Genomic DNA, 15,746 nt, shown 5'->3' on the forward strand with positions numbered 1-15,746 from the left:
ACTGCCCCAACCCCTATCCACACCCCTGCCCCCTGACAGGCCCCCTGGGACCCCACGCCTATCCAACTGCCCCTATTCCCTGACCCCTATCCACACCCCCACCCTGAGACTGCCATGCTTAACCAACCCCTCCTCCACGTTCCCCATCCCCAACCGTCCCCCAGAACCTCCGCTCCATCCAACTGCCCCGGTCCCTGTCCCGACTGCCCCCTGATACCCCCTACCCCTTATCCAAACCCCCAAATACACTCCCCGGTCCCTTACCATGCCACTCAGAACAGCATGTCTGGCATCCGCGCTGCCCGGCCGGAGCCAGACACGTTGCTGCGCTGTTCGGCAGAAGCACGCAATCCCGCCGCCCAGAGCGCTGCCTGCACGGCGGCGTAACTACAGGGGAGTGGGGACAGCAGGCGATGGCCTGGGGGCTAGCCTCCCTGAATGGGAGCTCAAGGGCCAGGCAGGATGGTCCTGCAGGTCGCATGTGGCCCATAGTTTGCCCACCTCTGGTTTAGGCAGTTGAATTCCACTGTGGAGAACTGGATTCTATTCCTATTTCTTCCACAGAATTCCTATGTGATGGGGGTCAAGTCAGTTAAAATATTTTTTACAAGTGGTCACCGAAGTTCCTCATTTTCTGGATGCCAAACTCAGACCCAAGATGTCAATTTGCAGGAGTACTGAGCACACTCCAGCAACAGAGATCAACAAAAGCTGTGTAACAAACAAGTGAAGTGCTATAAACTGCCTGGTACTCTGCAAGTACAGGCCACAGGCATCTCAAATTGGGCACCCAAAGTTAGTGAACACTTGACTTTAATTTCTGCGCCTTAGCTCAGAGCGGTATTGGGAAAATTAATTTATATTTAGAATTATAGACTTTAAGGTCAGAAGGGACCATTTGCAAAGAACTCATGCTACAGTGATAAGCTCTGCAGAAAAACACATGAAAAAATTAAAAATTCTGTATTCACAGCAGAGTTTGAATAATGTGTAGAAAATAAGGCCTAGGGCCATACAACAAAATATTGAATAGCTGATCATTCAGTGAGCACTATTCATCCTAAGCACTGGATGAGGAAGGGGATTAGTGGAAAAAATAGTCTGATTAGATAATTAAAGCAGAGGTCCTCAAATTGTGGGATGCCCCTCCAAGCGGGTGGAGCAACGTTCAGGGTGTGGGGTACAGCTGGGGCCCGGGCCAGTCCCCACAGGGGATGGGGGAGAGTGAGTGCCCCGCTGTGGCCCCACCTGCCAGCCCTGAGCCCCGCTGTGGCCTTGCCTCTGGGCCCCCTTACCCTGTCCGCATACCCCTGCCTGGCCCCTTTACCCTATCCATATTCCCCCACCCTGAAACACGCTCCTGACTCTGGCTTGGAGGGGGAGGGGAGCTAACAGAGTGAAGGTGGGGGGCATGAGGTAAAAAGTTCGAGGACCACTGAATTAAAGACTATCATATTGCTTATAGACAAAGGGGGGCAAATTAAGGCTCCACGGACGACCAAGTCACTCAAGCATATTCCAGGTCTTAACAGATTACAAGTTAATACTCTTTCAGAAAGAAACAGAGTCCATTTTTATCAGGGAAGTTGGGGTATATTTTTAACTACTAATTCTATATACTTCATTCACGAGAAGCACGGGCTTGTTTTCAAAAGCAAGATTTAGAAAACAAGTAGTCAAGAAACCCTGAAGAAAATGCGCTAGTCAGACTGATTTTCTTCCTTCTACACTATAGAAGAAACCCAGCGGCACCACTCCTTTTCCTCATGCCTGTGAACAAGGTGATTCATCTTTCACTTCAGGACAGTACCCAGATTTTGTTTTACAGATGGGTACCTATCTCTGTTGCTAGACACTGAGCTTGGAATTGAAATACACAATTCAGTAGCAAAAATTGAAGCAAAATCTGCAGCTCTCTCTGTCCCTTCACAATGTCATCATTTTGGATTTCACAAGAAGATGGGAAAACTGAAAACGGTCAATGATTAGTAACACTTCTGTCTGTTTGCACCACTCCAGAAGCTCTTAACTCTCCCTCCCCCCCGCCCACCGAGAAGCAGCAAACAAGCATGCGCTTACCTACATTTACCGGTGGTGCCAACAGTCTAGTATGTCTAAAGTTGATTAGAGTCACGGTGTCTTCGTCAGCCTCACAAATCACAGTGTAGGCTGTACTACTCAAGGCCTTTCCCTTTCTCAGGGACTGTTGGTAACACCATTACAGTCCCAGTCACTCAGGCCTAGACGTCATCTCCAACTATGACCTCTCTAGACCCATTCCCAAATCTTGCCACTTTTCCCTCCATAACATTGCAAAGATCCAACCTGTTCTGTCTGCATCACTAAAACTTTTCCCAACTCTTAATTCTTGTCTTGACTACTCTAGCCGCCTTGTCACCTCTAGTCTATTCATAATGTTCCTATGAACATACTGTTCCTGACCTGTCCTGATCATGTCATCCCCACTTTCGAGCACTGCTTCAGTTTCAGGCCTCTTGTCCAAACTTCTTGGTCCCTTCCTAACTTACTATTCTTGTATCTTACCATGCCACCCTCAAACCTTCATCATCTATTTCCCCCCCACAAAATGCAGTACAGAAATGTTTATTGAACACTTCTGCCTTTTCTGCATTATTGATAATTCTACCATTTCCATCCAGTAGTAGGCTAATACCATTGTTAGGATTCTTTTTGTTCCTAACTTATTTAAAAAAAAAATTCTTCCTTGTTGTTCTTAACTTTACTGAACACAAATTTCTCTTTGCTCCCCTTACCAATTTTCTACAATTCCCAGTTTCTGATTTATATTAAATTACTATCAACTTCCCCTTTCTTCCATCTGTTATATTTTTATTTTGTTTAGTTTTTTAGCTGCCTTCACTTCCCTCTAAACCAGGGCAGGTTTTTTTAAACCAATATGGCCTTCTTTCTTGATTGTTGGACTTTTTTGGCAACTAGTAAAGTGTTCTTAAACAATTCTCAATTATCATTCTGATTAAATTCTTCCTCCCAGATGATTTGGCTCAATTCTTTTCAGATTTGTGAAACTGGCCATTTTAAAGCACGAAGTATATACATCACTGTTCTGGTCTTACTCTGTTTACACATTATAAATGTGATTAAGTCATGATCACCTGTATCTAAGCTGCCATTAATTTGTAGTTCTGTGATCAGGTCATCTTTATCTGTCAAGACAAGGTCTAATATAAAATTCCCCTATGCTGGATGCAACACTGAGGTAGGAAATTGTCATCTGTAATATTTAGAAATTCCAAGAATGTTCTAGTACTGGCAGCATGAGATCTCCAGAATATGTCTCTCCAATTGAAGAATCCCATGAATCCTATACATTACAGATTGGTGCACAATATAGTCATCCTGTTCCCTAGTGTGGTCTGTAGCAGACAACACCTAATAACCCATCCTGTGCTTTATCTCTTAGGATACTGATCTATCAGCATTCAAGATCCTTTTCTTCCAAGTTGTTGGGGACTCAGAAACAGATAATGCCATTTTCAACAGTATCACTCTCCCTCCTTCCTAAGTAGGTTACAACCATTGATTTTACCATTCCAGTCATGGGAATCATTCCACCAGGTTTCAGTAATACCATGTGGAATGCTTTCCCTTAATTTGTCCAAAAAGCAACTATTCATGCCTGTTTCAAATCCTTCCTCAAGATCCAACTTCTACCATGTCTAAGTAAACTAACAATGATGAAGCAGGAGGCCAGTGGGGGTTAGTTTTTCTTTAATATTTTAAAACTAAAAATAACTGAAGCCATTTAGCTGTGCATATGACTAATTAAACCTGGTGTTGCTCTCAACATTACCCTCATTCTCCTTCCTGCATTCCCTCTATTTGTATATTATGTCTGCTTATATCTGGTCTTAAACTGGAGTTCATGCTTTTCAGGATAGGGACTGTCTTACTATATGTTTACAAAGCACTCAATATAATGGGCTCTTGACCTTGACTGGAGCTTCCAGGCACTACCATTAAAAAAAAACCCAAAGTAGTCCAAATCACAAAACAAAAGCTGGAAAAGACTTGGCCACCAAATGAGTCCTCTGACCCCTAAAAATGGCGTTTCCAGATCAAAGATGAGTCACAGACATGTCTGTCTGAGGAACAGTACATTATTGCTGTCTACACTGTACTTGTCTGGAAAATACGTCTAGAATCCTTATGAGCCCTAAACTTTTTTTAAAATTTAAGGAAAGGAATCAAGCTCTTAGTTACAGGTCTAATCCACCTATCCACAGAAGTCGATGGGAGCTGAATCAGGTCACATGTTGGTAAGTATGCATAAAAATAAGCTGTTTCGCTACATGCTGTTCAGGGTAGGAAACGGGGCTTACTTTACTATTGTACAGTACCTAACACATTGTGGCACCACCAGAAATAAATAGTATACTTGGCTCAAATAATAAATTCACATTCTTGATTATACGAAGTATAATTCATTGGGAAGTTTCTCTAGAAAACAAAATTAGAGGATATAGGTTTTCTTCTGATAGAATTTAGCATTTTAGGAAAAGAAATGGGAAAGCACTGTACATCAGTGAAAACAAACAGCCATATACTGTGCTGCCTTGTTGGAGACTCATTTTCAGAGAGGGGTTAAAGGGAAGACAGTAGGCTTTACTCTGAAGGATACCCTACACAACAGCAGTTCTCAACCTTTTGGGGCTCAAGACCCATTTGTAAATGTGTATGGCCTGTTGCAACCCAGTAAATAGTCTGGGGGTGGAGGCCCTTGGGTGGTTTTTGTTGGATCCAACACTCAGCCCACATTGGCTCCTGTGCTAGGCTCTCTGCTCTGGGCACTAGTACCTCCAGAGTGGCAGCGCCACTCATGTTTGGCCCTGCCCCCCTGAATGGACCAAATTTGTGAGTATGGAGTTGTGACCTGGCTCATGGGGTGCAGTGCCACTAACTCAAATTTGGCTTACCCAGATTCCTGTCATCACAATGGCTAGGCCAAACCTGAGCGACACTGAGTTGCAGTGCTGGGAGCAGGGAGTCAAACTCAGTCAGCACTGTAGGACAGAACCCACAGGAACTGCCACTTGACTCTTTGAAACACTCTGGCCACTCAATTTTGGGTCCCAACACACAGGTTGAGATATCCTGCCCTACAACACAAAACAGGAAACAGAACTGCTATAAACACAGCAGAAAATAGAAAGTTAGATCAAATCTTAGATGATCATAGATCTGTACATGGGACTAATCTGCACAAGTGACTGAACAAAAACATGCTAGCATTATAACATATGCATTGTTCACTATCAACCTGTTAATTAAACAAAACCCAATAGCCCACCCTACCTTTTCTCCAAGTTTTATTTTCAAAGTTCTAGATATCATCACTTAATGTTGCTTTCAGGTTTAAATTACAACCTAATCCAAACAGGAAGCATACTACAGAATGACTATAAACAGACTGTTAATCATACCTGTGTTCTCCTCCAACTCAAATGGGGCAAGCAAACTATATTTAGAGACACCTTTCGTTGCATGATTTCAAAGCAATTTACAATAATTAAGCTTCAGAACATTGCTGTTGATCAGGGAACCTATTTTACAGCTTAGAAAACTGACACACAGATGAGTCGCCCACTTCTCATTAAGTTGCACAGCCTACAAGTCCTAGCTCCCCCTCCCCTACTTTAGGCTGGGGGAAGAAGGGATAGTTCATTGGTTTGAGAATAAGACTGCTAAACCCAGGGCTGAGAGTCAATCGTTGAGGGAGCCATTTAGGGATCTGGGGCAAAAATCTGTCTGGGGATTGGGCCTGCTTTGAGCAGGGGGTTGGACTAGATGACCTCCTGAGGTCCCTTCCAACACTGATATTCTATGAATTCTATAAAAATTGCAGTCAGGATGTAACTTTTTGAAATATTTATTTTATGTTCTAAAATGGAGCTGTCACAAATAGTTATGTACAATTGTTTGCTTATGATGCATCTCCCAATATATCAACATGAAAAGGTGAAACAAAGCCTGTTTGTGTCTTTGAACTCACCAAGATTGCAAACCATCTTGGCAGTCAAGAAATTAGGAGCTTTTTTAAACTACACATGAGTAAGACTCATGAGTAACACTCATGAAAATACAGTACAACCTTCTGACTACTGCCAAGAAGTAAGTATACTACAGCAAAGCAAGATGTAAGGTAACATTTTGCCACACAATACTACCAATGCTCTTCAGTCCTGACCCCCAACATCCATTTCATGCCTACATCTCTCTTCAGAAGAGAGTGCTGATCATGTCAAACTGTGCTATAGATTAGTGATGTTGATAACATACATGCAGCAATAGTTATTTAGTGCCTGTTTATTCCAGTTTAAAAATAGGAAGATGCACAGAATATATACCACCACCAATGGCAATAAATATGCTTATCAATTAAGGATTTGCAAATCCTTACTCATGAGAGGAATCCCTCTGACTTCAATGAGACTTACTATGGGGCAAAGACTATTCAGATGAGTAAAGATTATCTGGATCAGGCTCCAATACGGTGGGTGATGAGTGCCAAGAACTGAGTCCTTCTTCTCAGTGTAAGGTATGATTGCCAGAAACAGTAAATGTGATCAGTTTGGTAAACATCACTAGCTCAAGATGTTGTAGCCTGGTTAACTAATCCAAATAAACTAATTTCAGAAGTCATTTAGCAGCTCATCAATTGTAATTTAGGACATTTTACAAGAATGAATGGATAGCTCATATATGACACCCACTTCCTGTTCCTGATATGACAGATCACATTATAATTTCCTGAAGTATTTCAGGAGTCTTCTATTCAAAAGAAATTGAAATGTATGTTTTAGATGAACTATCATGGTACTGTACTGTTTAATACATCCATCACCATAGTATCTGAGTATAAACAAAATCACAAAGCAAACATTCTATCACAAAGACAATTGTCTCTCTGTTTGTCTTGTAAAGGGGTAAGGGAGTGTGTCAAGTATATTTTCATCATCTTCAGAGATGTTATTGGGTGAAGCTAATGTAAAAAGATACCATAGTACTTCAGAACAATAGGTAAATCCAGTATACAGCGCATGGTCATTTCAAAGCCATAGACAAGTTGCTGGGAAACCTTAATTTCTGATACCTCCAAAGTTTATCCATCTAAAATATTATGCATAAAGATTGAAAGGCATCAGGATAATGAAGAGATAGCTTCATTTTTCATGATGATGCTTGCTAAAGTCCAGTCACCTATTCACCACTGGCAAGTGGAAAGCTTCTCCTGGCAAATAAGGAAATAAAAGCCATCAATTACAGCAACAAGGTAGGTAAGATTTATGGATCAACTTCTGTTGGTGAAAGAGACAAGTTTTTGAACTTACACAGAGCTCTCTCTCAGGTCTGGGAAAGGTACTCAGAGCGTCACAGCTAAAATACAAGGTGGAGGACATTGTTTAGCATAAGTAAACATATTCTAAGGTGTGGTTGACAGTAGAAAATGAGGTTGATTTAATTATCCCGGTCAAGATGTGAAAAATCCACACCCCTGAGCAGCATAGTTAAGCCTACCTAAACCTGATTTAGACAGCATTAGATTGACAGAAGAATTCTGCTGTTGTCCTAGCTACTGCCTGTTGAGGAGGTGGATTACCTAACCCCTCCCATCAGCATAGGTAGCATCTACATTCAAGTGCTACAGCAGTGAAGTGTAGACAAGCCAGCCAAGGTGAAGTGGCACATTAACACCCCTGCAGTCATAGGGTAAAATTGGGAGGAGGTGTTTTTGTAGGATAAAATTGGGAGTAATAAGCCAAAAGTCCTGTGAGGAAAAGCTTTGTGTAGCTAGAAAGCTTGTCTCTTTCACGAATAGAAGTTACTTCAATAAAAGATATTACCTCATCCCCTTGTCCTTCTAATACTCTGGGACCAATACAGCTATAATAAGCACTGCAACAATTACAGCAACACGCAAGCTTTCATTTTCAAAACATTCTGGGCTGTTCTGTTGCAATGAAAACTTTTCAGAAGTAAACTGAAGCAGTGCTGTGTCTCAGTCTACCAAAAACAACTCAGTTATTTGCTTTTGTAGCTTTCCTAAACTGTCCAGACTGTGAAATTAGCAAGGCTATTAAATTTCAATGCTTTTTTCAGAACCAGGCGGAAGCAACAAGAATAGGTCAATTTCATTCCCTAATGACTGGGTAAATTTTTGCGCTATAGTAGAGTCCAGCACCTGAATTATTCAATAGAGAGAAGAACCTTAACCTCACTGGTTTTCTTACAGCAGCCAGGGGTCTGGAGAAGGAGTAAAGAACGTCCTTCACATACACACACTCTTACTTCCTCCAGGATCAAGGGTCATTTTGGAAGAAGAAAACTATTTCCCCTTTCCAACAGAAAATTACAGTGCAAGGACTTCATATTCATTAGACACCCTCTGGTCAGAGAGTAATACCTGAAAAATAGTTCCCATGCAAGATTCCCAGCACCTGGTCATAGGGATTGAGGCCTCTAACCAGGGCACTGGACTCTGGGCTGCGCTGAAAGACCTTTCTTCCTGCCTCCTCACCAGTAGGTTTAGTTCTCTGGCTAGTAGGTGATATTTTCAAACCCTCTGTATTACTTGTAGTATGACTTTGGACCACTCTCTCACCACTTCCATGACCCAGTTAACCATATCTCCTCTATCTCTACAGTGCTGGTACTCATCTAAGGTTATCACCTTTTAGACTTTGTCCTTCAGAACAAGCTTATTGCATTATAAAATCATAGCTTTGTCTTTTCATGCTGTGCCACTACATCACCACCCTGTAGATATTTAGGAACATCCAATCACGTGCAAGGCAAAATCAGAACTGGGTTGGAGGGGGAGAGAAGGAGAAATGTATATGACCTAATTAGTACTTGTGAGGACTCAAGAGGACAGTAAACAACATAGTTACATGAACATTCACAGAAAGATGTAAGACAATGAGGGAACATCCTTGGTCGATGTTTACAATCGCAGCCCTGCCTGAAACTCCTCCAGTAGTCTTCACTCTTCCACAGCCACAGAACCCACTCAGACCCCTGAAGGCCTCGTCAGCACCTGAGTCTGGAGTCCTCCATTGCAGCCTCCTTCAAGCCTTTTCAATCTCCCAGTCCACGCACCCCAACCCCACCAGAGAAGGTCCCAGCGCCCGAGACTCGCTAGCCAGAGAGCCACACGGGTCTCTTCTGCCCCAGCGAAGCCCTGAGCTCACTCTCGCTGAGACCGAGCAACCCCTCTGCAGCCCGAGCTCCCCCAGCCGCACCACAAGCACCCCAACACCACGGACCTGGGCCCCACGTCGGTCCCACAGGGTCTCCGCCCCCTCCCCCCGTTACCTCCTTGGCCCCTCCGCCCCCGCCGTAGCCCCCGCCACACACGCTCCGCCTCACGCCCCCCCTGCAGACACACGCACTTACTTGAGATGGTCCAAGGAGTGGATGCTGCGGGCGGCCTTACCGTGCCCACCGCCCACCCAGCTGCGGGAGCGGCCGAACATGCTGGCGGCGAAGAGGAGGCGGAGGGCCGAGGGCTCTAGCCGTCCATCTCCCCGAGCGCCCGGCTGTGAGGCAGCACAGCGACCTCTGACACTTACAAACCCGGCTGGCCAGCCGGCCCAGCCGTCAGCGACAGGACAAGCAAAGGCGCATGCGCGCGCATGGCGCGCTGGGAAATGCAGTCTCCCTGCCCCCTTGCCTGCGACGCCCAGGCGGCGGCGGACTACAACTCCCAGCCTGCACCTTGCAGGCTTTCCGCTGCTGATTGTGAACCGAGTGGGTGAGAGCTCAGCTGGGGCGGGACAGGGGGAGGTTTGGGATAGCTCAAGGTGCAGGTAGGGCGGTACCATCCAGTACACAGTGCTGGCAAGAGATGTTTAGCGGGCGCAGGGTAACAGGAAGACTTGAGGCTGGGCTGCGCGCTACTCTTTGAAGGAGCAGAGCCCTAGGGAGGGCATTCATTCTTTAAATGGCTTTAACAGCACACTCAGGGCCATCCTTACCCATACACAAACTACACAGCTGCATAGGGCACTAGGAAATTTGGAGCACCAAATTGCCCCAAATTTCCTGGTGCCCTATGCAGCTGCATGCTGCTCCAGTGGCCAGCCCCATCCCCCGGCTGGCTGAGACTGCCAGGGAAAGCCACTCCCACTCCCGCCCCGTGCCAATTCCACCCCTTCCAGATAGTCCCTGCCTTGCCTCTTCCCACCCCTGCTCTGCCCCAGCCCATCCTGCTCTTCCCAACCCTGCTCTGCTTCAGCCCTGCACCCACTCCACCCCTTCCCCTGAGCTACATCCGGGGGGACTGCAGCAGGGGTCTGCACTCACGGGTTGGCGGGAAGTGGAGCAACCTGGCTCCAGCCCACTCTGCGCTGCCGGTGAGTGCTGGGGGACGGTTTCCCCCTGCCCCCAAAGTCCCAAGGCTGGGAGCCAGGGGAGCAGAGCGGAGCAGGCTGGGGCCAGGTCACTCCACTTCCTATCACCCCATGAGTGCAGAGTCGGGCCGCCCTGCAACCACCGGGCAACAGGAAGTGGAGCAACCCAGCCCCAATCTCCACCGGCTTATGCTGGGGGGCGGTTTCCCCCAGCTCTCCAAGCCTGCTCCTGCCCCCCACAGACCTTGGGTACAGCCGCCCCTCGCAGAGGTTTGGAGATGCCCACCCCCCACCCCCCCGCTGTGGAGGCCTGGGGATGCCTAGGGCACCACAATGCTAGGGATGGCCCTTAGCACAATACATGTGCTAACAAACTTAAACAAAGGTTTGTTAGCATATATATCAGTGCTGTTACATTGGTCAGGAGTCCTCAAGAGGGGCGGGGTAGCCTGGACAGAAGGTGTTTAAACAGTGCTTTTGATTCTGTTTCTCCTCATTGGTCTGAGGAGTCTAACATGCATTTTGTTAAGTGGAATTGGAGCAGCAAAACAAAGAAAACAAATGCCTCATTCTCCAGCTTTGTAGAGGAGAGAACTATAAGTGAAGATTATAATACCGGACACTGATGGCCTTAAACCAGCCACCTCAGGAATCTGCCAAGAACTTTGCTGAAAATATGTCCCTCATATTAGCAATGGAGCTAAAACTTATCACACATCTGCCCACCTTTATTCAAATAGAGTTCCTTCTGATCTGACAGCTCAGGCATTATCAGTTTCATCCAGAATAATTTACGAATTTAGAACCTAATCCTGTAAACTCATAATCATTTGAACAATCCCACTGAAGACAATGGGACTATTTGCATGACTATAGACCACTTTTGTGGCCTGGTAAGAGTTTCAGGAGTCTGCTCCTATAAAGGAAGTTGAATCCCCCATTGAAATGCAGTGTTTGGGTACAATACCGTAAAGCAGTTTAGGATAGAGTTCTACTTAAGAATTGTCTTTTAATACATTATACATATGCAGAAATGACTCCTCACCCAACTCCCAGATTCATATAAACAGACTGAATACTACATATCTGGGGGGAAAGTGAGTAGTTAAGCATGTTGATGTTTGTATAGGGGCTCAAGGTGGGGAGGAGTCACATGAAGGGTCATGTGGGGAGGTCATGTGCCCAGGGGTGGCTCTAGGTATTTTGCCGCCCCAAGCATGGCAGGCAGGCTGCCTTCAGCAGCTTGCCTGCGGGAGGTCCCCGATCCTGCAGATTCAGCGGCAGCCTGCAGGAGGTCTGCCAAAGCTGCGGGACCGGTGGACCCTCTGCAGGCATACCACCAAAGGCAACTTGCCTGCTGCCCTCGCGGCGACTGGCAGAGCACCCCCCGTGGCTTGCCACCTCAGGCACACGCTTGGTGTGTTGGTGCCTGGAGCCGCCCCTGCACCTGCCCTCCCGCCTTGTATCCCTTCCATGACTGCAGTACTGGCAAGAAATGATTTCTGCTTCCACCACTGGAGGGAGTGAAGGGTGCAGAGAGAGAGATTAGGAGTAGAGTGGGTTTGGTGAGGCGACGCACCTCCAGCATGGGTTAGCAGAAATGGCAGGAGGGCTCACGTTTGGGGAGACACTGTTTGTAGGGAGCCACAGGTTTGGGAAAGAGGGCTGGCTTTGTCCCAAGCTATGGGGCAAAAGCAAACATAGTTTTCATCTATACTGCTTCATCCTCTGCTTTGCCAGGGAGTGCACACCATGACAAAAGAAAATCCAAAAGGCCTCAGCAGAGTCTAAATCCACAGCCCTTAATATAAACAATCTAACCACTGCTACTGTATGAGAAATAAAACCTGTCAGTTATATACGACTTTACATCAGTGATCTCAAAACACTTTACAAAGGAGGGTACTATCATTATCCTTAATTTACAAATAGGACAAATGAGGCACAGAGAGGTGAAGTGACTTGTCCAAGGACCCTTAGCAGGCTAGTAGCAGAACCAGGAACATAATCCAGGTCTCATGAATCCCAGTCTAATGCACTATTTAGTAGGCTACACTGCCTCTCCATAGCTTTGAACTGTGTCCTCCCATGGTATTCCAAATGGAAAAATGAGAAAGGGACCAGTTAACTGTGTACATATGGGGTCTTAGTTTCTTACTTTTACTCTGTGGTGGATGTGACACAAGTAGTAATTCTATAAAATGAAAACAATTCTCTCCAGAATTCATCAGAAATATCCCCTTATGAAGTCAAGTATTTTCCTTGTTCTTTCCTGTCTACATTTCCAGTTTTCAAAGAGAAGGTATAATTCTCCATATAAGCCTAGTTTCCTCTGACTATTCTATTTTGGGAGTGTTTCTCTTCTTTTAAAGGAAAACAAAGGCTCTGGTCCTGCAAATGTACACATGAGCTTTACTTTACACACGTGTTTCCGTGGGACTAAATGTGCATAAAGTTAAACACATACTTAAGCGCTTGCTCGATAGGAGCCTAAATGATCATAACCCAAGTCTGACTTGCTACTGTTCACTTTAATGCCCTCTCGTGTTAGGGACAAAATAAATTGAAGATTTGGAATACACCCAACACCCAGCAAGATCCTGCACAGCAAATGATGTTTTGAAAGTCTCTTTTGCTCTCATTTCCCCTTCTTCATTTTAGTAGCTATTTGTTGCCTGAGCTTAGATCTAGCTGTACCATCCACAAACTTCCCATTCAATGGGAAAAATCTGTAAAAAAGATTTCATAGAATCATAGAATATTAGGGTTGGAAGAGACCCCAGGAAATCATCTAGTCCAACCCCCTGCTCAAAGCAGGACCAACCCCAACTAAATCATCCCAGCCAGGGCTTTGTCAAGCCAAGCCTTAAAAACCTCTAAGGATGGAGATTCCACCACCTCCCTAGGTAACCCATTCCAGGGCTTCACCACCCTCCTAGTGAAATAGTTGTTCTTAATATCCAACTTAGACCTCCCCCACTGCAACTTGAGACCATTGCTCCTTGTTCTGTCATCTGCCACCACTGAGAACAGCCTAGCTCCATCCTCCTTGGAACCCCATTTCAGATAGTTGAAGGCTGCTATCAAATCCCCCCTCACTCTTCTTTTCTGCAGACTAAATAATACCAGTTCCCTCAGACTCTCCTCATAAGTCATGTGCCCCAGCCCCCTAATAATTTTAGTGGCCCTCTGCTGGACTCTGTCCAATTTGTTCACATCCTTTCTGTAGTGGGGGGCCCAAGACTGGACACAGTACTCCAGATGTGGCCTCACCAATGCTGAATAGAGGGGAATAATCATTTCCCTCAATCTGCTGGCAACGCTCCTGTCATAAACAGATAGTTAAGGGTTAATGCCTCTTTCACCTGTAAAGGGTTAAGACGTTCACCTAGCCTAGCTGACACCTGACCAGAGGAACCAATGGGGGAACAAGATGTTTCAAAAGGAAGAAGGGAAGTTTCCCTTGTTTAGTTTTCAGTTTTCAGCCAGAGTGAAAAGATCAAAGAACCAGCCTTTTATCAGAGTAGTAAGTTTTAGAAAGGAATACATAGGTATATGTTTATTTCTTTGTAACCTGTCTTGTGCAATTAGAGGAAGAATCAAATTGGGTATTTGAGTATTTTCATTGGTGTAATTAAGTTTTTGCCCAGGGGAACATCCTCTGTGTTTTGAATCTGTTGTCTGTGAGAGTAGCTGGTATGCTAATCTCTCCCATAGAGTTTTCTTTTACCTTTCTTTTCTTTAATTAAAAGCCTTTTTTTTAAATAACCTGATTGATTTTTCCTTGTTTTTAGATCCAAGGGGGTTGGATCTGGATCCACCAGGAGTTGGTGGGAGAAAGGAGGGGGGATGGCTAATTTCTCCTTGTTTTAAGATCCAAGGGGTTTGGATCTGTGTTCACCAGGAAATTGGTGAAGTTTCTCAAGGCTACCCAGGGAAGGGAATGCTTGGGGATGTTGGCAGCTAGACCAGATCTAAGCTGTTAATTGAGCTTAGAGCTTCTCATGCAGGTCCCCCACATCTGTACCCTAAAGTTCAGAGTGGGGAAGGAACATTGACAGCTCCTAGGAATGCAGCCCAATATGCCGTTAGTCTTCTTAGCAACAAGGGCACACTGTTGACTCATATCCAGCTTCTAGTCCACTGTAATCCCTAGATCCTTTTCTGCAGAACTGCCACTTAGCCAGTCGGTCCCCAGCCTGTAGTAGCTTTCTATCCACCTCATAGTCCATTCATCCAATCTATACTTTTTTTAACTTGCAGGTAAGAATATTGTGGGAGACCGTATCAAAAGCTTTGCTAAAGTCAAGATATATCACATCCACCGCTTTCCCCATATCCACAGAGCCAGTTATCTCATCATAGAAGGCAATCAGGTTGGTCAGGCATGATTTGCCCCTGCCATTTATTTTGATTTATTACAAGACAAAACATTTTTAGCAGAAAGTTCTTCCTAAGGAACAACATTGTAATCTTTCATTCATGCAGTTCCTTATGTACCAAGGTCTGATCTGAGAGTTTAGCCTGTTGCCATGACACCTCAGTGTGTTAGCCTTTCAAATGAAGCAGGGTTAGGCTGGGCCAGTTAAAGGGTGGGGGAAGAACTAGATGCTTCAAAGAAATGGGATTGGTAATTGTTTTCTGCTGAGGAATTGCCCATACTCAAAGTTACACCAGTTTAAAATGAAACTGATTTATAAATGAGTTTAGGTAAACAAAAAACAGAGTCATCACGATCATGTTCCTATTACACCTCTGGCGTTTAGGGCAGTGACGAAGCTCCTCCACTCCTGTCTGTTTCTGGCAAATCTTTCAATGGTTCCCCAGCTGTGCCCCAAGTTTTTCAGCTCGGCTTCCACAGATCTTTGCCATGTTGTTTTTGGGCAGCCTTATTTTTGCTTGCCTTCAGGTGTCCATCTTATTGCTACTCTGATGATGGAATCAGTTTCCATCCGAAGCACATGACCGATCTATCTCCAGCACCTCCTGGCAATGATGGTGCTTGGATCCTCTTGGCTGCATTGTGTTAATAGATCTTGGTTTGAGATTGTTCTGGGCCAAAAGATACGGAGGATTTTTCTACAGTAGATTGTATGGAATGAAGACAGTTTGGACATGTCATACTTTCTCATTCCCCAGCATTCTGCACTATAAAGTAGTGTTGGAAATATGCAGCTCTGATAAATCTTGAGTTTGGTTTTGGTATTGCATTTTGATGATTTCCAGACTGTATTTAAGCTCCTGAAGGTGTTTCTGGCTTCACTGATTTTGTTTCAGATGTCCTGGCTTGTTCCACCATCCTGGCTGATGGTGCTGCCCAAGTATGTGAATGTTTCTACATTGGTGAGAACATAA

At 45.0% G+C, this 15,746-nt stretch overlaps 1 protein-coding gene across 9 annotated transcripts in view; it reads right to left on the reverse strand.

Annotated features, from left to right (window-relative positions):
* Nucleotides 1-9,641, reverse strand: part of CLEC16A (C-type lectin domain containing 16A) — a 177,988-nt gene extending 168,347 nt beyond the window's left edge. For all 9 annotated transcript variants that reach the window (XM_050966410.1, XM_050966413.1, XM_050966412.1 and 6 more), the window contains exon 1: nucleotides 9,436-9,641. In XM_050966410.1, coding sequence (XP_050822367.1) covers nucleotides 9,436-9,515 — 80 coding nt within the window. In that variant the 5' untranslated portion in view covers nucleotides 9,516-9,641. The remainder of the gene's footprint in view (nucleotides 1-9,435) is intronic.
* Between the last annotated feature and the right edge of the window lie 6,105 nt (nucleotides 9,642-15,746).

This window comes from Gopherus flavomarginatus, chromosome 9, assembly GCF_025201925.1.
Source record: "Gopherus flavomarginatus isolate rGopFla2 chromosome 9, rGopFla2.mat.asm, whole genome shotgun sequence".
Classification (NCBI taxonomy): domain Eukaryota; kingdom Metazoa; phylum Chordata; order Testudines; family Testudinidae; genus Gopherus; species Gopherus flavomarginatus.